The 24,437-nt window shown below is 43.9% G+C and overlaps 2 protein-coding genes across 5 annotated transcripts in view; one reads left to right on the top strand and one right to left on the bottom strand.

Annotated features, from left to right (window-relative positions):
• Positions 1-2,737, top strand: part of TRIM55 (tripartite motif containing 55) — a 41,217-nt gene extending 38,480 nt beyond the window's left edge. For 3 of the 4 annotated variants that reach the window (XM_083747831.1, XM_083747832.1, XM_083747833.1), the window contains one exon: positions 2,004-2,737. In XM_083747831.1, the coding sequence (XP_083603957.1) occupies positions 2,004-2,123 (120 nt within the window). In that variant the 3' untranslated portion in view covers positions 2,124-2,737. The remainder of the gene's footprint in view (positions 1-2,003) is intronic. The other variant, XM_083747830.1, reaches the window with a different exon arrangement.
• A 2,139-nt stretch (positions 2,738-4,876) lies between these two features.
• Positions 4,877-6,973, bottom strand: CRH (corticotropin releasing hormone). The gene is made up of 2 exons (XM_083748741.1): positions 6,683-6,973; positions 4,877-6,006 (listed from the first exon to the last, which is right to left on the bottom strand). Exon 2 carries the CDS (start codon positions 5,988-5,990, stop codon positions 5,448-5,450), a length of 543 nt encoding a protein of 180 aa, XP_083604867.1. The 5' UTR covers positions 5,991-6,006; positions 6,683-6,973; the 3' UTR covers positions 4,877-5,447.
• Positions 6,974-24,437: the final 17,464 nt, after the last annotated feature.

The following is a 24,437-nucleotide window of genomic DNA, read 5'->3' as shown; positions in this document are numbered from 1 at the left end:
ACAGGTTTCTCTCCCAGTCTTACCTGAAGATGACAGGATTGAACCTTGGACCTTCTGCATGCAAAACAGACGCACTGAGTTATGGCCCTTCAAATAAGGGCATTAGCTAAAGCAGAAGTGTGAACCTTTGGCACTCCAGGTGTTGCTGAACTACTACTCGCATCAGCCTCAACAAGCATGCCGGATGGTGAGGGATTATGGGGGCTGTAGTTCAGCAATACCTGGAGGGCCAAAGGTTCCCCACACATTAGCCAAAAGGTGTCGTCTTCCAAAGAGATATTTCCCAACAATCAAGGGACATAATTTTTAAACCCTTGATGTCCCATTAGTTCCATTCACAATAATCAACAGTTGTATTTGCTTAGTCTTGCTCAGCTATGCCACTGAAACAGAGGGTACAAGACTGAACTGTAGCAATAATGAAATTAAGATGTGCCCATTTAAAAACCTGTGCTGATAAGTGTACACAATTATGTGCCCACATATTGTACTTGCAACAGTATTACTTCAAAAGCATCATCCATATTAGGATGGTATTTTAGAGTTGGGGCCCTATAGAATGAATCTGCTTGGTGCAAAATCCATTTATGATGCTCCTTATTTACAACTAAGGATCTGGTCCTTGAAAGAAAATGCAAAACTGTTATTAGACAGAAAGAAGCAAACTACTTTTTTCACACCCACTAGGCAACAGGTCTTGTTTTGCAAACAGCATGACTCTAAGCCAACTAATACCTAACACGTCATCATTCCTCACTAACTTGGTTTAAAATTTAACACTGTATATTTACAAAATATGCTTGGGGCATTGCCAGACCATCTTTATCCCATATAGCAGCTCATCATAAGCATCTGTGATAGAAACGGTATTTCAGGTATAGGGGTCCTATGGCTCTCCAGATGTTGCTGAATTGCAACTTCCATCATTCCTGGTTGTTGGCCATGCTTGCTGAGACTAATGGGAGCTGTAGTTCAGCAACACCTGGAGGACCAAAAGTTCCCCAGACCTGCTGCATAAGTTTCTGTTTTCTGATGAGCTATTTCAAGGTTCTCTACATCTTAGAGATATAGAGCCATGGTGAGGTGCAGCATGTTCTTTTAAGAGTAAGGAGGGAAGTGCCCTGTGTATTGAACATCTTTGTGTGCTCTGGGTTTAGTGAAAATTTGGAAGATGCTTCTGTTGAATTTTTCTTAAGATAAAAAAGGATGTCATGGTTGGCATCTCTATTAACCATCATGCTAGAGTACAAGCGCTATCTGAAGACTTTCTATGACCAACTTAAGAAGCAGAAAATCATAAGATCTGTTGATTTCATGGGACTTCGTGTTTACTTCCAGAAGTCCAAAGCAATTGATATAAGCTTATAATATTATTCTACAACAATGTTCAAAAGGTTCCAAATAACTTTGGATAGCCATTTCTTAATCTTTTAATGAACACATGGGCCTAGCAGAATTCTCCTCATCAAACCCTGTTGAAATGAATAGGAGCTGTGGAAGATTACATACTGCTCTCATTCATCTTAATGGGGTTTGTGCAAGGACATTTTCTGCTGGGTTATGTTTAAAAACAGCCTTCCTCAACTTTGTATCCTCCAGATCAGGGTTTCCCAGACTTGGGACTTCAGCTGTTTTTGGACTACAATTTCCACCATCCCTAACCACTGGTCCTGCTAGCTGGGGATGATGAGAATTGTAGTCCAACAACGGCTAGAGACCCAAGTTTCTGAAACCCTGCTTCAGATGTTGGATTGCAACTCCTGTCTTCCCTGCTCATTGGCCAAACTGAGCGGGGCTGATGAGAGTTGTATTTCCAAACACCTGGAGGGTACTAGGCTGAGGAAGGTTGCTCCAAAGATGTTGTGGTGTTTATGTATTTATTTTCCACAGCCATCAAATACTTCTAAATAATTGTTTTTGATGGAACTGAGTAGTCAATATGTGTAGGTGCAAGATGAGTTTTCAGATTTTCCCATTGTAAATCTTTATTCCTCCACCCCTAGACTGGGTCTGAACCATCCCCTCAAGGACACATGGAAGGACGTCCTGGGAGCAATGAGAGAGTTGATGAGCCGGCTCGTCATGTCTTCTCTTTCTCCTGGTTGAACTCATTGAATGAATGATGACTCTCCATCCAGCTGGCTTCTGGAAGGATTCATAGGAAGCATGTGACTTGGCTCAAAGTGATAACAAATACTGAATTAAAAGGAATGGTGGATCACATTTTATCCAAAAGATTTTGATTGAAAAAATTCTCATTGGATTTGACTTTATAATATTTGTGGAAGCAGCTGTACAATTTGGGAAAGGGGTGGGAGGGAAGAAGGAATGTAAGCTAATAGCTAATCATGAACCAATGGAGGATCAAGTTCCTACCAGCTTTGGAGGTAATGGCAGGTATCAAGTGGTGACCTTATTACTTGTCAAGGTCACCTCGTTGGCTAGGTACTGAGTTTATGTGATAAGGCTTTATCTAAGAAAGGTGATATGTGATATAACAAGCTATTGCATGATTATTGCAATTGATCCTAAGTGTGCCGCAGCAAAATTAATGTCAAAAAATTATGCGAAGAAAAGAAAGCAGCACAATACTGTTTTTGCAAGTAAAGTGCTAAAGGCGCACAAGACACATCTGTAAATTGGGGACTTCTATACGCAGTTTTACAGGAGTGATTTACCGATATTCTTGCATAGCTGTTTCCTCACTAAAGGCATTGTTAATAAACTTCACATTACACAGGTTGACTCTTTACCTTACCAGCAAGCTTTTCAATGGATGTGCATTGGCAAAAGCCACACATTATAAGGCAGGCACAATCTCCACCAAGCCACACAATTAAGCTCTGCCTCATGAGGGTTTGGAAACAGTTTGATGGTGGTCCCCTACACTGCATGGCAAAACCACATCTAAAATCTGGAAGACGGTTCTTAAGCAGTTTGTAATGTGCCAGATGGAGGAGTTGCTTTCCAAACAAATTATGTCTGAAATCCAGTGGTAGTAGAACCCTTGGATGTGTTTAATGAAATGCCCTGCATTGTGGTCTAAATGCTGACATCCTGTTGATCATTATGAATGCGTACAGAGCGACATCATTCACATTTTGTACTCAACAACATCAGCACACTCTTCATGTACTGACATACCCTGCTATAGTAAGGTTAAAATTAAGTGACGGTTTATGGGTTTCCTCCACCACTACCATTTGATCCTCACAACATCCCTACGAGATTGGTTAAACTGAGGAATAGTGGCTGGCTTCAAAGTCATCCAGGGAGCTTCGTGGCTGGGTGGCGATCTGAACCAGGGTCTCCCTTCCTATCCTAGCCCTGGTCCACTCCTTACTGCTCCAGCACGCTGCTCAAGTGAATAGAAGGAGTGGAAGGGTAGGGTGAGGTGGGCTGGAATAACTTTATCCCCTTGTGAGACCACCAAAGATGGCTAAGGACTGTCTCAGGGAGCTAAGCATCCATTACTTCAGGGTTAGCTCATAAGATCACAAAACAGAGGCTGGAGATCTGCAAAAATGGGGACGTCAGATCTCTGCTTTTATCATGCTGTACTCTCTGTCCCCTTCGGGCTCCTTCGGCTATGAGTGGAAAAGTTGACCGGCCTCTCAATTGCCTAAATTGTGAGAGGACGTTGGGGAAGTCTAACTTGAAAAATACCTAACAGCTCATTCAGAAATGTGCGTCTTCTTCATCGATCTCCATTGAAAGATTTGTCGGCAACAGATTCCCGTCCAAGTTGGCCCAGTTTCAATTTTTACAGCCACAGCTTCTTTCTTTAAAATAACTTTGTCATGGGCTCTTTCTCCCCCGCTGCCCCTCCAAAACACCCAAAATGTAGTAAGCTAAATTTCAGTGAGATGAAACCGGTTTTCGCATCAGGTTCGAAGATGCAAAGCAAAGGTGGAAAGAAGTTGTGTGTTAAATCGGAACGGATTTTTGTGCGTGGAAGGAATGTAAGTATTGTGGATGCATAACGTCAGATCTGAGTATAAACGAAGCGATGTCAATCCCACTTGTGTTACTGAAAGGACTTAGGAAGGGGAGGAAGGATGAGGAGTAGAGGTCTGAAGAACAGATTTCAGCTGGAAATCGTTTTGTCTGAACTAACGAAGCTGGGTTTCTAAGGGAAACGTCGACTAGTCAGTGAAACATCCACTTCATCTACTCCACGGGTGGATTTTTAAACTTTGTGACAAAGCGGGCCAAGGGCAGTCCCCTGGGAGTGAGCCCTATTGATACCAGTGGATTTTACTTCCGTGTAAAGGTGCGCTCAACTGGAGTGTTAAGAAATGCTCCTATTCCTTGCAAAAAAGAGCAAGGACTCACCCCCACCCCACCCGGGCTAACATGAGCACCCTGCAGCGTTTACTTTGGAAAACAAGGGTGAGGAATCTGTGGCCCTCCAGGCGTCATAGAACTACAACTCCCTGGCCATGCTGGCTGGGAGTGTCCTAAAATGAGAGGAGCCCCAGGGCCTCAGCCTTGGCAAGGGGTCTCTTTCTCCAGGCTGGAAGCCTTGCCATTTAATCCTAGATGTGTGAGGATAAATTCGCAAGCATTCTGTATACGCCCAGAGGCGCTCTCCCAGGGGTAACTAAGATCTGGAGCTGATTTCCTAGTAAATTCGGAGTCAAATGTAGCACAGGAACTGCTGAACTTCCAAAACATTGTCCCGGCACCCCCCCGGCCCCGCCCCGTTTCTTACACTGCACTATTTCCTAACCTCCCTTCACCTCTTTCCTATAGGTTACCTATGGTCGGATGCTGTTCCGCCTTAGCCCCACTCAGCCTCTACTTCTCTCTATGCCACGATCGATGCATTCCCCACTGACACGTCTCCGAGGCAAGGAAGTGTAGGAAGCCGTGGTTCCTTTGCAGCTTTTATTAAAAATATAAATATTAAACGTTCTCTTACACGACCAAATCGACCGAGCGCTGAAAAGATGTTTTATTTGTGGAAATGTTTACAAAGAAGAGAGAAAGAGAGAGAGAGAGAGAGAGAGAGAGAGAGAGAGAGAAAGGAGAGTGGCTTCCAAATAAAAAATAAAATAAAATAAATAAAGCTCAGTACAGAGGAGGACGCCCCAACCCTCTCCCCCGCCCACCAACCCAAAAAGACAAGGCTCTCTCTCATTCGCCCAGCTTCCAGTGACTGAGCCGCTGGACCCCACCCTCAAAGAGTTGCATTAATCGTAACAACGAGGGAAGAGGAAGGGGGGGACAAAGAGTTAGGACAGCAAGTCACAAACGACACTTGGGTACAACGCTGGGCATGCTACTGACGCGCTAGGTTAGGCTGCGTGTCGACTGGACACTCTCTACGTCGATCAAGCTCTCGGTGAAAAGAAGAGGAGAACAGCACGAGGGAATCTGTGTAAATATCGTGTGCGAACTGGAGGATCTCTTTGGTAGGGGGCGGGCGGAGGGCAGAGAGCGCTTCATTTCCCGATGGTCTCCAGCATTTTCCTGTTGCTCTCGACCTGCTGCGACAGCTGCTCTGCTCGGGCCATTTCCAAGAGTTGCCGGAGGAGGTGGAAAGTCAGGTCTATGGAGATCGGCGAGTCCTTGGACGAACGCTTCTCCTTCGGGGCGGCGTCGAGGGGAGCCCCGCTGTCGGCGTCGCTTGGCCAGGGCTCGGCGGCGCCCTCTAGCGAGCGCTCCCGCACGTTCTGCAGCTGCTGGACGGCCGCTCGGAAAAAGTTGCCGGCCGAAGCAGACGCTGCTAGGTGGCTGCCGCCCGAGGCGGAGGAGGAGAAGGAGAAGGCGGCGGGAGAGGGGGTCTTGTGCAGGTTGCCCAAGCGCACGAAATACTCTTCTCCCACGCGGAGCAAGATGGGCAGCGCCTGCGGCTGCTCTTGGAGGAGATCCGGCTGCTGCAGAGCGGGGTCGGCTGGGACGCTCTTGCCGAGGGCTCGGCACTCATGGCAGGGCAGCAGAGCGACCAGCAGGATCCCTGTAGAGACCAACAGCTGGATCTTCATGATTCGGCGGCCAGATCTGGAAAAGTCACAAGAGGGGAAGGGAATGGGCATAGTTTGTTATCAGACGGACTCCCGCCCTTGGGTCGGCAAACCCGAGCGAGGGGTCCCCGTCCGCAGCTGCTGCTGCGACGGTCGCTGTCCGCGGTGCTGAAGGTCTTCCATAGCTGTCCCCTGCCCTATCACAACTGTGAATTCATCCGCACCATGGCCCAGTCAACCCAGTTAAATCCGCTCACAAGGGGAAAGTTTGCATCCTCCTCTTTGGGTCAAGGGCTGCCTCGACACCCGTCTTTATTAAATGCATCGAATAGAAAGAACACGATGCTTTAGCGCGCAGCATAGCAATTTATGGACTAGGCTACTTACAGGTCAGAGCACTGGACAGGTGGTACTTTAATCAAAGCCTTAGTATAGGAAACCCAGGTGTCTCAATCATTCAGAGCAAGCGAAGTAACACCTTCCTTCATTTCTTTTAAACGCTGCTTGACTGCTTCCAGAAAACCTTCTGTTGCCCTTAAATAGCCCTTTCTAGCATGATCCCAGAATGACTTTTTCTTTAGATTACACACGCAAACCACATCACACCACCTGCGCTTTAATAACACACACTTATCCAAACTACCCAGCGGCAGTATCTTCTTAAGAGAAGTTTGCCTTTTGTGCATGTGAGGCTAACCTGGATATTTTCATACCTTGGAGATGCTGGTGAAGTTTAAGCCGGACAGGTGGAGTCGCTCGGCAGTTGGGTGCCCCCTTTCGTCTCCCTCTCAGGATGCGTATCTATTGGAGCCGTCTTCTGCCGTCCTTGTGATCAGTTTGCTTCCTAATCAGAGCCCGGGTGCGGGATTTTTATAGGTTAGACCCTCTTCTGGAATCACGCAGCCCTTGCCTAATAAGCTGACGCTTTCTTGACAGCTCGCTTGCGTGCCCCGATCCACTGCTGAATAAATCATGGGGGCCGTTTCAGAGCAGCAATGGGCAACGTCCTGCTATCACAACCCAGAATCTCACATCCAATTATATCAACAGATATTTATCGCCTCGTTAGTGACGTCAGCAAAGCCCGCGACCGGGGAGGGGGGATCAGCAGGACACACTTCCCATTGACAAAAACCCTTGAATGAAGAGTTCCCAAAACGCGTGGGGGGTGGGGTACAACAGCGAGCGCCACCTTTTACTATCACAGGTCAAGGTGACCAAAAACTTTCCACTCTGGTCTCAGAGGAGAAAACCGTCTGTAACTGAATCCAGCTTGTCTAGTGCATACCTACAAAAGGCAGAATGCCTCTCCTAAATTCCTTGCGATGGAAAGTTATAGGAAGAAGCAAATATGGAACATAAACTACCTTATGCTGTGTCAGATCACTGATCTATCTAGCTCAGAACTACCTACACAGACTGGCAGCAGCTATCCAGGATTTCAGCCTGGAGTTTCCCCCCAGCTCTACCTGGATATGCGGGGAATGAACCGTCTGCATGAGAAGCAAATGCGCCCCTCTCCAAAATAAGAGCTAGTCTAGCGGACAACCACCTCTCCTGATCTGCAAGAAAGGGAAACCAAGCATCTAATACTTAAGCATTGGGAAGCACCTGTCTGAAAGACAAGCTAGTGACAAAAACTGCCTTTTAAAAATGAGAGTTCTATCACCAACCTTAGAAGAGGGTATGTGGGTACCAGCAACATTCTAGCAAAACCTGGCAAGGAATTCTCGTCGAGCTGAGAGGTGAACCTGGCAGGCTTCTCGGTCAACCACATTTATTTGTGGGTCCCATTCACTACATTAGAAGGTGCTTCGAAATAATTCCCATAGAAATGATTCGAAAGGCAACTTGGGGCAGGGGTGCCCAGCATATATTCTGTTATCTGGAGACACACAAGGAGTAGAGGAAGCAGGGTATCTGCTGGACATACGTATTTTCGAGCTAAGTAGATAGATAGATAGATACTTCCAATTTTCATTTGGCTGCTTTGTGATCTGAATGAAGTGGTTTCAGTCTATGGGGAGCATCGTACCACTTTAAACATGGTGTCGGGGAAGACGCTAGATTTTGGAGTAAACCAAAAGATCATGAAATTGACCCCAGCTCTGACACATGACCCCAGCTGCATAATACCATACCACTTTAAACAACCATGGCTTCTTCCAAATAATCCTGGGAACTGTGGTTTGTTAAGGGTGCTAAGAGTTGTTGGGAGAACCAGAGTCCACTCACAGAGCTACAGTTTCTCAGAGCGGTTTCTCAAGCAACCCCCCCCCCCTTCCCAGGAACCGCTGGGAATTGTAGCTCTCTATGGGGAATAGGGGACTTCTAACAACTCTCAGCACCTTTAACAAACTACAGTTCCCAGGATGCTTTGCAAGGAGCCATCACTGTTTAAAGTAGCATGATGCAGTGAAGCTGAGGCCATGTGTCAGAGCTGGGTTGGACGGACTTCATAATCTTTGGTCTCTTCCAAAATCTAGTGTCTCTCCCTAACAAATATACACCCCACCCCTTTATCCTGTTGTAGTAGCCCTGTTCTTTCTGCCATTTTCTTGCCCCCTGATTCTCAAATGACATTTGAAATGAAACTAGATCCTATCATCGCTCTCTAGCAGGTAAGGAGTTTAATAAAACTGAGGATCCTTGACTGCCTTCCTTTATTATGCCTCAGGTTCCCTTAGTGCAGATTAATGCTCCAACTTTAACCCACACATTCGCCAAATATCTCGTGGGATACAAAAGTAGAGGGATTTCCCCTACTCGGTTTGCTTGTGTCTGTAGCAGGGACCCAAAATATACATGGCAGGTTTCTAGAACCTGGATGCGAGTTAATACGAATTCGTCGTTTCTGGGTGTTTGTTTGCTTGCTTAAAATGTGAAATTTTTTGTGTGTGTGTGTCTGCCAGCGCCACAATGCATGATGCCCTTAACCTTTCCGGAGCAAGAAAGAGATTGGAAACTTCGCGCAGCTGGTTTCGTCTTCCTTGGTGAGTGACACAAGAGTCTTTGCCAGAGATGTCTCATCAGCTGTACTTCCCTTCTCCCAGCCCCCGCCTGTGTGAGTGTCTCAAACGGCATGTTGATTCCAAGGGAGAGGAGGGCTCGGTTAAGCTGGAGGCACTTGGCTCTCGCCCCCCAGGGATGCAAAGCGCAAGGGAGATGAATGGCTGTTGTTAAACCCCATTCAGTCGCAATCCTGAGTCGTTGTCTAGTTGAAGAGCAGCAACATTGTGCTTGATGATCCCGTTGTTTTCTCCATGGCGAGGACGGCGCTGTAATCAAAAGCGCTCTGCCCTTAGAGGAGGCTGGCTGCAAGCGCCTTCGTCTCCATACTACAGACATGGCCAGCAGAAGGACAAAACAAGGGTGGGGGAACTGCGGAAGTCTTCTGAAATCTTTGCTCAAAGGACAGGCAACGCTGAATTTTAACTGCTGCATATAAGTGAGACATGGGCAAAAAATATTCCAATCTCAAATTTTTTTCTTTATCCGTTGGGCAGGATTTTTTTTACGGGGGGGGGGGTACACAGCCTGTCACCACCTCTACCAGAAATGGCAAATACTCCAAACAAACAAGCAAGCAAACAAACATAACTAGCACCAACAATTTCTGGTAGATCTGTCAACAGAAGAGGCTGTGTACACACTCCACTGGGTGCTCACATTGCTGGCTTGTGGAGCAGTGGACACAGAAGGTTAGCCACAAGGCACATCTATACTAAGGTTCCTTGAGAAATGTTGCTTTGTGAGGCATTTCTCTCCAAACCAGCGTCAGTCTGATTGGGAAACATAAACCATATGAAGACCTCCATACACTTGGTGTGGATGGACAGGAGATGCCTTGGAAACACATCAAACTGTATGAATGTGTACAATGATGTTCAAATGTGGCCTGGATTGTAGCTGGAGGGAAAGGAGGAGGGCCTGTTGCATCAGGCCAAGGGCCCTTCTAATCCAGTATGCTGTTCTCACAGTGGCTACCCAGATGCCTGTAGAGAACCGTCAAGCAGGATTCAAGCATGAGAGCACTCACCCTTCCTGTGGATCCCAGCAACTGGTATTCAGAAGCTTTGCTGCCTCCAAGAGACAGAGCAGAGCCATCATGGCTAGTAGCAGTTGATACTCGCCTCCTCCATGAATTTGTCTAATCCTCTTTTAAAGAGATTTAGGTGGGTGGCCATCACTGCCTCTTGTAGGAGCAAGTTCCATAGTTTAACAGGGGAAGGGGTGATTTCACTGTACTTTAAGCTGGCAGCATGTATGCAGCTTGACCTCTTCAAAACTTGAATTCCAGGTCTTCCCCTCCATTGCTTCTCAAGGGGTAGACCTGCTTCTCCATCTATGAGGAGACCCAGCATCCAGCCCATGTATTTTCACTGACCAATGGTACCTTCAGTTCTTTCTCTGGCTTCCTTCACCCCTTCAGCCCTTAATTAATTGCACTGCTGTGGCAGTTAACTTAACAGGGAGAGTGGGAATTATATTTCCATTTGAAAACAGAAAACAAAACACACCCCAGCATGCAATGATAAGAGCATTGGACCACACTGGAAGGTTAGCCAGCAAATGGGTATAATACTGGGTTACTTTGCAGAGCTGGCATATCACATGCTCTCTCAGCCACAATGTCATTACCTGCATTGGACTTTATCTGCACTGGCATTAACAGAGTACTTTTTAAAATGTTTACAAACTTGACAGGGAGGTGTCACATCTTTTTGGTATGAAATAAGACCTGAGTTAGAAAGATCATGATCTCCTGTCATTGCTGCTGTCTTTTTTCCCCTTTTTCTTTTGGCACACTAGTCCCCAGCTACACTAAAATAATTGATACCTGAATTTTTTTCTGTGGAGCAGCAATCATTATTACATCTGAGGAGACCAACAAAAAAGGCTTAAAACAGGCATAGGCAAACTCGGCCCTCCAGATGTTTTGGGACCACAACTCCCACCATCCCTAGCTAACAGAACCAGTGGTCAGGGATGATGGGAATTGTAGTCTCAAAACATCTGGAGAGCTGAGTTTGCCTATGCCTGCTTTAAAACCAAACCAGGAAGTTCCTTCTCAAGAGTCTCAGCCAGGAGTAGCCAGCTATGTATCCTCCAGTTACTGGACCAGAACTCCCATCATGCCTGACCATAAGCCATGCTGGCTAGGGCTGATGGGATATGCAGTCAAACAACATCTGACGGGCAATGGCTAGGCCATGGGCAGGCAAACTAACGCCCGGGGGCTGGATCCAGCCCAAATGCCTTCTAAATACGGCCTGCATACAGTCAGGGAATCAGCATGTTTTCACATGAGTAGAATGTGTCCTTTTATTTAAAATGCATCTCTGGGTTATTTGTGGGGCATAGGAATTCGTTCATTTTTTTTTCTTTCAAAATATAGTCCAGCCCCCCACAAGGTCTGAGGGACAGTGGACCGGCCCCCTGCTGAAAAAGTTTGCTGACCCCTGGGCTAGGCAATGGCTGTTTCACTCTAGCCATATATTTGTCTAATTGGCTAGATCTGCTTTCCTAAATGTCAGTCATCGCTATGACTTCATTTCATTAGCTAAGAAGGCCAAAAGGTAGGCTCAGGTTAGTTAACAAAACAAATGAGAAAAATAGTTCCTTCATGTTTTGTCTCATAACTCAGACTTTACAAATGGTAGAAACTTACTTAAAAAGAAGCTAGGAATCTAGTTATTGTGGGTCATTGGTAGGTGGGGGTTCTCCTTCCTACCTCTGTGGCACCGCGACCAGTTTGATGGTGGTGACTGGGGTGCAGCTTTCAAGTTGTTGTGTTAAGGATCCCGATGTAACGGAAGACTCCTGGTCTCTAGGGAAACTTCTAAATCACCGTGAAAGCATCATGATAACAGCAGGTTTTTTAAATGTTTCCTCTCTTTGTGCGCCCCAAAAATCTGCTCCAGAGGGTCCCCCAACTCTCTGGAGCTGATTTTGAGGATGCACAGAGGTCTGGAGGAGAGAGGAGTGGGAGAGGAGGTTCTGTTGCATGCCCAGACGTCCGTCACAGCAGCATAGCTGAGGAACTGGATACAGCCCTTTGATTTCAAGTCCTAGTGAGTTTAAAGTTCCTTGATTTCAATGAGTCACTCTAAGCATGATCAAAACACCATATGCTCAAAAGAAGCAGTTTACATCTTCAGGTGGGATTCTGGAAGTGCATCTGCTACTCTCCATATTCTTGTATCCATAGGTATTGATGCAACACTCTGAAAAAAACAAATGTCTGTCTCCAGTCTCGAAAGAAACCCCACTAAGCACTCCCATAACACTTTAGGATCATTGCCAACATAAACCAACAGTTTGCTGAAACCCTTCTTCACATCTGACATGAGGCTGATGTCAACAAGGGTGAGCGCTTTTTCAGCTGCGGTACCTACCCGAACTTTGGAATAACTACTACCCTTTAGGCACTCAGCAAAAGCATTGCTGTCCATCCCAGGGATAGCGAAGTTGGTAGCGCATGAGACTCTTAATCTCAGGGTTGTGGGTTGGAGCCCCATGTGGGGGGAAAAGATTCCTGCATTGCAGGGGGTTGGACTAAATGACCCTTGGGGTCCCTTCCAACTCTATGAATTTATGATTTTATTATGATACCTAGGTATCATAATATTTTGAGGGGGCCTGATCACTTGTGTGATGAAGATTATGTACAATTGTTAAAAATAAAAATAAGTAGAGAGAGAGTGCCATCAGCAGTCAAGTAACTTAAGTCCAACCAGAAATTTAAGGTCATTTTGTAGCAGGACACCATTTTTTAATTTGTCTGCTTCTAAGGTCCATGCACCCATACATACACACATGGAGGAAAACATCCAGTGGTCTAAACTAGTGGGAAAATCATTTGAAATTTACTCAGTACTTCATGGTTCTTCCTCTAGAGTTCTATTCCTTAGCATGTTTCTTCACCTTTCTTAAAAGATATGCAATCTCTGACAACCTTTTTTGAAGACAGTGAGTCCCTTTTAGGATCCTCTCTATAAAGGGTTGTAACTAACCACAATGCATAAAATGACAATGTTTCAACAGCCCCAGTGACTGATCTTCTATTCTGCTCTATTCTGCTCATCCCTTCTTACTTCCTGTCCTTACAGACTGGGGTCGCTCTCTTGCCTTGGGAGTTTCTGCAGTACATCACAAAGGCATGTCCAGAACTGACTGACTGAATGTGGAAAGCGTCATCTTGGTTCTGCGCACAGATTTTATTTTTTCAGAGGTTGAGGACAACATTGTGGAGCTACAAGTGCCCACACTACATATGTTCATTTTCTTCTGACTTACCATGGCCTCTGATTCAACTGGTTTTGCAAGGCTAATGTGGGAAAAGATGAAACAAGCTCCGAGCAACAGGATCAGCACTGCTGCAACAGATTTATGGGTCGCTGCCAGGCATCTATTGGATACTGCTGATGAGTGGTACATTTCTCACTTATCTCTTCATGCCACAAGGTATTCTTTTTGGATGTATGCATTTATCAGTTGACCCACTAAAGGGGGAGGAATATGGCTGTCACTCCATGCAATCCAAATCTAATTTCCTTTCCACCACATTTTCCTATTTCTTTCCAAATCTTTGTATTCACTGGATTCCCTTAACCAAAACCAACCCCCTTATTTTTCTTCGATCTACTCTTTCCTATCACCCAGTCCAAACTTTTCCCATCCTCCTTTGAGCCTGATCAGTTACCTGTTTCTTGGGGTGATCTGTTCCCTTTCTCCCTCTTGCGCTGTTCCCCCCCCCCCTCATTTGGCTGTTTTATCCCAAAATAATCACATATTCGCCTTCCTTCACTGCCCACAGCCACCTGCTGCTGCCCTTCTGCAGAAACTGAACTTCTGAACTTTTACTCTAGGCTCTCAGTAGCACTGCACAGAGTAGAAACTTCCACAAAGTCTCACAAAAAAAACAACACTACTACCCTTGCTCCATTCTTATTTTTGAAAAAAAGACACCCCCCCAAAAAAACCACATCTGCTTTTTAATTAATTAATTAATTTCACAAAATGTATATATACCACTCAATTGGAATCACACCTCAAAGCAAAAAAAAAAAAAAAAACACCCAACAGGAAACTTGTCAGTAAAAAAAACACAGTTAAAAACAACTTTTAAAACATTCAAAGAACTATTACAATCAATAATGAACTAAAAACCAGGTTAAAACACATCCATAGACTTTCAGAAGCAACACACTTGCAATAGGCTAAGAAGGCTTCCCCTTCTGATACCAACTTCACTCCTTCTTCAGCCTGTTGCAGATATTAATATTGTGCAATTTGAAGTGACTGGGAGCATAAGAAATGACTCCTTTTGTAACAAACCATTGTCCAGACCCATAAAAATATGGTTCAAACTTTTACTGGCATAACTCTTTAAAATAAAACAGAATACATTAAACTATATTTCCAAAATATCCATACTGTCTTGTGCTGTCCAGCACAGGCTCAGCATCTTACAAAATATGAAATAATTCAAACAGACCTATAAGCAAAGGTCTCTCCTTCTCTGCAGCCTGCATTCCAGCCTCTAGGCAGTTTACTCGCCCTTCAGAAGAGTGTCATTTTACATCTTCACTCCACTGAGTTTGGAGGGGAAAGACTCAAAGGCAACTCCCTTCAAAATGGAGATTTTGCAACCCAATGTCTCTCACATGATCTAAGGTTACAACACTCACATGTTAGTTACCAAAGAACAACAATAAGTTAGTTAATTGTTAACTTGGCAAAAGCTCAAAGTGCTCTCCTTGTCTTTAATATAGCCCCATGGGGGGGGGGATTCACCAATAAACATTTAGACATTCTCATTTTAAACTTTTGTTAATGCACATGCATTTTTCATTTGTGTGAATTAAATCTATTTTACTTAACACAACCCAATTCTCTCCTCTGTTTAGTTTTAGCCAATGTCTGTCCCACACACGTACCACCCCATCTATCGCCCTGATAAGGTTTATTGCATCCTAGCTTTGCTACATATTTCTATGCATGCTTTTAGAATCGATTGCTCGTACAAGTAGTTTTAATACTTTTCTTAATTTTAAACTCTTCTAAACCTACCATTGTTAGTGTATAGCTTATGAAACATCCATGCATTGATTCCATTTCATGGAAATTCACCCAAAATGCCTTCATTTTCAAACGTACCATGTTCTGAAGGGTGCTATGGGCATGCAGTTTTACTGCTGCATGTAGCCTGATACCCCTTGTGGGCTCTTTTGACCATGAACTTGGCTGTGATCTGGAATTTGGCACCTCGGGGTTAAGTAGCCAAGGACAACAAATATTAAGTCTGAATCAATTGTAATGTAAGACTCAGGTAATGTTATTGTATTGTATCAAGTAATATTGTATTGTAGCATATTTATTAAAATATGCTAACATGATCTATTTTAGGAGGTTTTTTGGGGGGGTCGTTAGAGAAGGCATTTTCCAAACTTTGTTGAGGAAAGGGAGGTCAACCACACAATTTTTCCAGGGCTGTGACTCAGAAGAACAACACGTGTAAACATGGGGAGGGGGGGAACATTATTGCATTCTCTAATTTTAGTTCCTCTCCTTGTCAGTGCCGTCTTGCCATAAGCACAAACATGATAGGTTACCATAAAAATAGACATGGACTTGCATATATTTGTACCATCTCCATTAATACTGCAACACTTTTGAAGCTGGCTGATGATTCCACCAAAGGTGGATTTGACCCCAACAGTTTTTAAAAGGTGGAAGAATTTGAGCAGATTAAAAGATATGCTGGCAAATTGTTGACATTAGCTTCCTCAGTTAAATGGGAGAAACATGCTAAACACACAATTAGTTGATTCCAGACCAGGAACTTAAGAAGCTGCCCTAACCTGAGTCAGACTATTGGCCCATCTAGCTCAGAGATTGGCAGCAGCTCCCTAGGGTTTCTGACAGGGGTTTCCCCCTGGTTCTAGTACCTGGATAGGATGGGGATTGAACCCTGGACCCTTTGCATGCAAAGTGTATGTTGTACCTCTGAGCTACATATTTCCAGGCATCTCATAGTGTTACCATATCCCATTATCACAGTTTGGCAATGTGGCATCATTGTGGCATCATCGCATGGAATAGCTAGACTCATACAATCGGCACACAAAGCATCCTTCATTTGTTTTTGTTTTTAAATGGTGCCAAAATAACTTCCAGGTGAACAACAGGAGGGTTTGGGGGCATTTTTCATGCTGAAAATATTCACACGGGAAGCATTCAGCCCTGCATCAAGCAGAATGGAACAGATACTGGTACATATCAGTCCTTCCTTTTCAGATTATCTTAAAACAAAACTACATTCACATCCTGGCTTTCTTCCATCATGGTACTCAAGACCTGTGGGCCTGATACTCAGTGTGGTAATGCCACCATTAAATCAATAAGTAACTCAAGAAATATATGAGAATTGCCATGATGGCCAGGCCAATGGTCAGTGCTGATCAGCATCCTACCTATTGTCTACAGCAGCCTTTCTCAACCTGTGGGTCCCCAGATGTTATTGAACTACAACTCCCATCATCCCTAGCTAGCAAGGCCAGAGCTCAGGGATGATGGGAGTTGTAGTCCAAGAACATCTGGGGACCCACAGGTTGAGAACCGCTGGTCTACAGGCAGATTCACAAGATGGTGATAATGGCCATATCCATCTCCTGTTCTGAACCCTTACCATATCTAGCAGTCAGAGGTGGCCTTGCATTGGACATTAAGGCTATGCTTGTGGCTATCATAGGAAGAAGCCCATGAAAGATCTATTTTTCATCTACTCAGTTAACCTATTTTTCCAAGCTAGCGGATGCCACAGTGTCCACAGGGAAAGCCTGCATCTTGTGAAGTACTCCCTTGGTGGTCATAAAACAATGTGGTTCCTTCCAGATGCTTTGGACTACAACTCCCGTCAGCCCCAGCCAGCACAGCCAATGGTCTGGGATGAAGGGAATTACAATCCCCAACATCTGGAAGGCCCCACATTGGCTACTCATATCACAAACATTGTTTATCAGGTTCCACAAGGCAAGACCTCCCTCCCAAAAGGAAGGTGGTTGAACAATTAGGACGGTGCCATTTCCTTCCTGACAACCCATGGATGAAGAGACAATAATTGACCTTTATATTTGCCTTAGAAGGACTAGTTAAACCTAAGGTACAACTTATACCTTAGAAGGAAAAGTTATTCTTGTGCATTCAGATAATGGATAAAACACCTGTAGAAACTTTCAAAATCATTAATATTAATTCCAGTTGGATCAGTAATCTTACCGGTATTGGTGATTGCCAAGGGATCCATCACACAAACATCTCATGATAGCACTGGAGCAATTTGTATTCATTGGCTGTTTTGTGGCTGGTGTGTTTTGTAACAAGAAAGGCCTTCCAAATTATGGGTTTTAAGTCACAAAGCAATTAACCCCCAAATTGTAGGCATGTGAATTAGCCCTGCATTTCTTTTCAGCCCCACCACAGTGTTGTTCTGTTGGATCGATACTTGAACACTGAAAAAGCAGCTAGGTGAGGCAGCATTTATTCAGAGCATGTTCAACATCTAAGAGGGAGGACAGGTGAAGTAATTGGGAAACACTGGGCCAGAAACAAACAGCTGGGTAAATCAGAAAGTGTCTCCTTTCTGAGCCATTACCATACTAAATCTATAACATTGCAAGGTCAGGTTCTCCTTAATGACAAGTGTTCAGAGAGGGATGAAGAGGCATACCCACATTTTCACACTGAAATTCCATGCTATTATCTACAGTGCAATTCCCATTGTCTAGAAACTATCTTGGGGATGCTTCTAGCATGACATTTTCCCAAGAATGTAGATATTCTCCATAAATAGTTTACTGTAACCTATTTCCAGTTTCCCAGGCACCAGTGTCTATCTTTAGATAAAACAAACATATGCTTTACACAGATACACACAAACTGAAACCAGGAGCTTTATCATTTCCATGGACAGCCATGTTACGTGGCCAATTGTGGACTGTGTTTTCCTTGATGGGTTGCAAGTTCTGTAGGCTTTGCTGCAGGTATATTACATAAATTATTCTTTAATTGAATTGTTGTTTAGTCATGTAGTCGTGTCCGACTCTTCATGACCTCATGGACCAGAGCACGCCAGGCACTCCTGTCTTCCACTGCCTCCCGCAGTTTGGTCAAACTCATACTGGTAACTTTGAGAACACTATCCAACCAACTCGTCCTCTGTCATCCCCTTCTCCTTGTGTCCTCAATCTTTCCCAACATCAGGGTCTTTTCCAGGGAGTCTTCTCTTCTCATGAGGTGGCCAAAGTATTGGAGCCTCAGCTTCAGGATCTGTCCTTCCAGTGAGCACTCAGGGCTGGTTTCTTTAAGAATGGATAGGTTTGATCTTCTTGCAGTCCATGGGACTCTCAAGAGTCTCCTCCAGCACCATAATTCAAAAGCATCAATTCTTCAGCGATCAGCCTTCTTTATGGTCCAGCTCTCACTTCCATACATCACTAATGGGAAAACCAGAGCTTTAACTATACGGACCTTTGTCGGCAAGGTGATGTCTCTGCTTTTTAAGATGCTGTTTAGGTTTGTCATTGCTTTTCTCCGAAGAAACAGGCGTCTTTTAATTTTGTGACTGCTGTCACCATCTGCAGTGATCATGGAACCCAAGAAAGTAAAATCTCTCACTGCCTCCATTTCTCCCCCTTCTATTTGTCAGGAGGTGATGGGACCAGTGGCCATGATCTTAGTTTTTTTGATGTTGAGCTTCAGGCCATATTTTGTGCTCTCCTCTTCCACCCTCATTAAAAGGTTCTTTAATTCCTCCTCACTTTCTGCCATCAAGGTTGTGTCATCAGCATATCTGAGGGTGTTGATATTTCTCAGGAGACAGATGAGGTGATCAGGCACTCCCATTTCTTTAAGAACTTGCCATAGTTTGCTGTGGTTGACACAGTCAAATGCTTTTTGCATAGTCAAGGAAGCAGAAACAGAAGCAGATGTCTTTCTGGAACTCTCTGGCTTTCTCCATAATCCAGCGCATGTTTGCAGTTTGGTCTCTTGTTCCTTTGCCCCTTCGAAATCCAGTTTGCACTTGTGAGAGTTCTCAGTCCACATACTGCTTAAGCCTGCCTTGTAGAATTTTAAGCATAACCTTGCTAGTGTGGAAATGAGTGCAATTGTGTGGTAGTTGGAGCATTATTTGGCACTGCCCTTTTTGGGATTGGGATGTAGACTGATCTTCTCCAATCCTCTGGCCACTGCTGAGTTTTCCAAGCTTGCTGGCATATTGAGTGTAGCACCTTAACAGCATCATCTTTTAAAATTTTAAATAGTTCAGCTGGAATATCATCACTTCCACTGGCCTTGTTATTAGCAGTGCTTTCTCAGGCCCATTTGACTTCACTCTCCAGGATGTCTGGCTCCAGGTCAGCAACCACACTACCTGGGGTATACGAGACATCCATTTCTTTCTGGTATGATTCCTCTGTGTATTCTTGCCACCTCTTCTTGATGTCTTCTGCTTCTGTTAGGTCCTTACCACTTTTGTAATCTTTGTACAAAATTTTCCTTTCATATCTCCAATTTTCTTGAACAGATCTCTGGTTTTACCCATTCTATTGTTTTCCTCTATTTCTTTGCATTGCTCATTTAAGAAGTCCCTCTTGTCTCTCCTTGTTATTTTTCAGAAATCTGCATTCAGTTTCCTGTATCTTTCACGATCTCCATTGCATTTTGCTTGCCTTCTCTCTCCCACTATTTGTAAGGCCTCATTGAACAGCCACTTTGCTTTCTTGCATTTCCTTTTCTTTGGGATGGTTTTTGTTGCTGCCTCCTGTATAATGTTACAAGCCTCCATCCATAGTTCTTCAGGCACTCTGTCCTCTAAATCCTTAAACCTGTTCCTCACTTCCACTGTGTATTCATAAGGGATTTGATTTAGATTGTATCTTACTGGCCCAGTGGTTTTTCCTACTTTCTTCAGTTTAAGCTTGAATTTTGCTATAAGAAGCTGATGATCTGAGCCACAGTCAGCTCCAGGTCTTGTTTTTGCTGACTGTATAGAGATTCTCCATCTTTGTCTGCAGAGAATATAATCAGTCTGATTACGATGCTGCCCATCTGGTGATGCCCATGTGTAGAGTTGTCTCTTGTGTTGTTGGAAAAGAGTGTTTGTGATGACCAGCTTGTTCTCTTGACAGAACTCTATTAGCCTTTGCCCTGCTTCATTTTGAACTCCAAGACCAAACTTGCCAGTTGTTCCTTTTATCTCTTGACTCCCTACTTTAGCATTCCAATCCCCTATAATGAGAAGAACATCCTTCTTTGGTGTCATTTCTAGAAGGTGTTGTAAGTCTTCATAGAATTGGTCAATTTCAGTTTCTTCAGCACCAGTAGTTGGTGCATAAACTTGGATTACTGTGGTGTTAAAAGGGCTGCCTTGGATTTGTATCAAGATCATTCTATCATTTTTGAGATTGCATCCCAGTACAGCTTTCGCCACTCTTTTGTTGACTATGGGGGCCACTCAATTTCTTTTACGGGATTCTTGCCCACAGTAGTAGACATGATGGTCATCTGAACTGAATTTGCCCATTCCCGTCCATTTTAGTTCACTGATGCCCAGGATGTCAATATTTATTCTTGCCATCTCATTTTTTACCACATCCAGCTTACCAAGGTTCATGGTTCTTACATTCCAGGTTCCTATGCAATATTTTTCTTTACAGCATTGGATTTTCCTTTCACTTCCAGGCATATTCGCAACTGAGCAACCTTTTGGCTTTGGCCCAGCCACTTCATCAGCTCTGAATCTACTTGTACTTGCCCTCCGCTCTTCCTCAGTAGCCTGTTGGACGCCTTCCAACCTGAGGGGCTTATCTTCCAGCATCATAACTTTTATATGCCTGTTGTTTTTGACCATGGAGTATTCTTGGCAGGGATGCTGGAGTGACTTGCCAGTTCCTGCTCCAGGTGGATCACTTTTAGTCAAAACTCTCCACTATGACCTGTCCGTCTTGGGTGGCCCTGCATGGCATAGCTCATAGCTTCTTTGAGTTATTCAAGCCCCTTTGCCATGGCAAGGCAGTGATCCATGAAGGAGCTTTAATTGAATACTGTAATGAATTAGCATCTGAAGCACTAAGTAGAATCTGGTCTAAGACTGACCAGAATTCCATCTGGCCACCTTGGAGGAACAGATGAGGCCAACAACTGTGACAGCTGAGATCGAGGCTTACACACAATAACTGTTCATGTAAATAAACATGATGAGTTGTTTTACACATCCACACAGAAACATCCTTAAATAGCAGAATGGTTGCTAACAGTTTACACACAACATTTATACTTTCTCCCTCTTAGGTTTATATGCACTGTGTATATGCAAGAGCTGTGTACTATACAAGCTGTAAGTATTTGAGTGTGCATAGATTATAAATAGTTACCTTACTAGGGATTTCCCTCCTTGCATTTTAAAAAAATCTGTGTGTTATATGCAAGGATGCGACCAAGGTCAGGTCTCATTTGGTCCTCAGTTTCCCAGTGTTGAGAACCATGGATTTCACGCTCTGGGCACAGTAGCACTTTTAGTTCCCAAGGAACCTTCCCAGGAGAATTTGCCTGTGGGTTTTGTCCTTCGTGGTTACTAATCTCACAGATGGTTCTCTGCACAGAACCAAGTGCTTCTCGTTTAGCATGGCCATGCTATCTTCACAGAGCTAATTGTTCATATGGGACTCAACATCCAATATTATTGTAATTTATGTTTTACATCATGATCTTGTTTACTGTAATTGGCACAGCACCGACACTGCAAGTACAGTAGAAGCTGCCATCTGATTCCCCATTGAAGCTCCGATTGCCTTGAATTGTTAGCATACATTAATGCTAACATTGAAATTGATTAAGTGTTCATGTTCTTCCTTGACTTTCACTCATTCAGTTTCGATGTGGTTGCTGGCCAAGGATCCATTTCTGTCTATTAAGAATTTTTAAAGTTTCACTATTTCTCAAGGTGTTTTTTTTATGTCAAAGGATCAAGTAGTATTTAAGAAGCTGATTGTGCCTAGCACCTGCACAAATTATTTGAATATGCTACTGACAGGGCTTCCCAACTCCTTCCTTGATTGTGTAAACTCTGAAAGTGTTATCCTTCTCTCCTACCAGAATGATGGGACATAATATATATTATCATGTTACATAATAATTCAGAGTTGGTCCATGTATAGCCCCAAGCTGCAGGATGTATGGTAAATGTGCTGGTTTGTGGGGGAAGAGGTATGGGTTCAGGCCACATGGAATTAGTCTCTATACTGCAAAGATGACGTTAGAATCAGGTCTAAGACATTCCCCTTAATCCATTTATTTTTAAAAGTATATAGTACAATTAGGGCCTGCAACAAAATGTTACAATATAACATGGTCCCGTAACAGGAGGATTCTTGGTCAGAGTTCTAGACAGTCATGTCCTCCAGAATATAAGTTGTAAAGAGTTCAAGACAACCTATTTTTTCTAGTGCCTACACTGCTATCTTTTGGGTGGCATAACATTATGTTTATTTCCCTAGGACCACTGCTGATGTTTTAATGTTCAATAAGTCTGGAGGGTTTTTTGCCCAGTCATGCATCACATTTACCTACATTGAACCACATTTGCCTTTTTGTTACCCAGTCACCCAGCTTCGGCAGCTCTTTTGGCGAGATTCCATTTCCTTGGATTTCCACCATCTTGAACAATCTGAAAAAATAAGACCACTTCACTGTTCACCCCTTCAAATTATTTTTGAACAAATTGAATAGCACTGGTCCCAATACAGATCCTTGTGGGACTCCACTAAATGCTTCCTTCCATTGTGAGAGAAGTTTCTTTACTCCTGCCCTCTTCTCACTGTTCTTAATCAGTTACTATTCCACCAGAGGCCCTGGGCTCTGGATTAATGACTGCTAAGGTTACTCAGAGTCCTTTGCCAAAAGCTTTTCGGAAATCCAAATATATATAATGACTGCTAGGTCATCCCACCCACATGTTGCCAGTTTCAAAGAACTCCCAAAGGTTAGTGAGGGAGACTTCTTTCTGAAGAACCATGCTGATTCTTCCTCAGCAGGGCTTGTTCTTCTATTTGTTTAATAGTTTTACCTTTACCTCCAATAATGCCTTCCACATATTTATATGAACGTTAGGAAAATTGGTTTGTAATTTCCCAGCTTCCCCCAGATCCATTTTTATACAATTGGCATTATATTGCCTACTTTTCAATTCACTGGTAAGCAAGTTTAGCAACATTGCATAGTTTTTCTTTAAGAATGTTGCCATTCAAACCCAGTTACCTGTTATTATTTTTAATTTAACAATTAGTCTCAAAATGTTTTTTTGTCCTCTTTTATTTTACTCAGTCTTTGAATACTTGCTGCAACAAGTGCTCCTATTTCTGCTCTTCTCATTTGCATGGGACTTTCACTGTTTATAACTATATTACTCTTTTGGAATCACCTACAAACACACCTTGAGTTGTACGTCAATGCAACAGTCATTTCTCTTCTGTTCATTTCTGCAAGAGTTTGTTTGTTTGTTTGCAACACTTATAGCCCCTAATTCACTGGTTTCTTTTATTATCACTTCAAGTACTTTCTCCCCACTGCCCACACTTACAATTCTAAATTCAACTCAAGAAGAGTGTCTGTTCAAGGCTGATCGGATTTTGACCATGTGCCTCTTGTGTATCCCTCCCAATGGGATGAAGAGGCCTCTTGTGCTTAAATGTCTTATTACAAATACTTCATTAGAAACTACGTCACAGATTATGCCAATCTGATCTACTCTTTCTTGCCAAGAAGTAAAGACTTTCAAGCTGTGCATTTCTTACCATCAACTTTCCAATCTGTTTTTGGAATCTCAATCAGTTCTTTAAGGAATGCAAATGTAACTTCTCCCTTTAGTCCTGAAACGAGCCACTGGGAAATGCACTTGTATAATCTTTGCCTGCTCATGCATGCATTGTAACAATAATCGGCACCAGAAGGGCAACGTACTGTACAGATATATTCTCAAGGATGCACAGAGACCTCCCTGGCCTTCCTGATAATCAAGTCTACTCTCTTCAACAATCAGTAACTTAAACACAATTGGATTAGATCCAGTACATGTCAGCGGCAAGGGTTCAACACCATCAAACAAGGGCTCATAGATGGTCATGGGCAAGGGCACCAACTCCTAGGGCAGAGGTGTCTTCAGCCCCATCAATATCTGCTGGCAGGGGGGCGATGCCCTTTCGATACTGAGGTGGCAGAGGAGGCCAAGTATGGCATGGTTCAGTGCCTGGCTTCTCCTGAGTGTGTGAGGAAGCTGCTTCATGCTGGGCTCTGCGCTCGGCCTCCTCCCAACAATGCAATGTCATGTGAGTCCCTAGCTAGCCAGGTGGGGCTCTCTAGCTCTGGGAGGAGAGGTGTGATTCCTCAGCTGAAGGAGGCTTGGAA

The sequence above is a fragment of the Podarcis gaigeae genome (assembly GCF_964106915.1).
Source record: "Podarcis gaigeae genome assembly, chromosome: 7".
Lineage (NCBI taxonomy): Eukaryota > Metazoa > Chordata > Lepidosauria > Squamata > Lacertidae > Podarcis > Podarcis gaigeae.
This window is presented reverse-complemented; position numbering and strand designations above follow the sequence as displayed.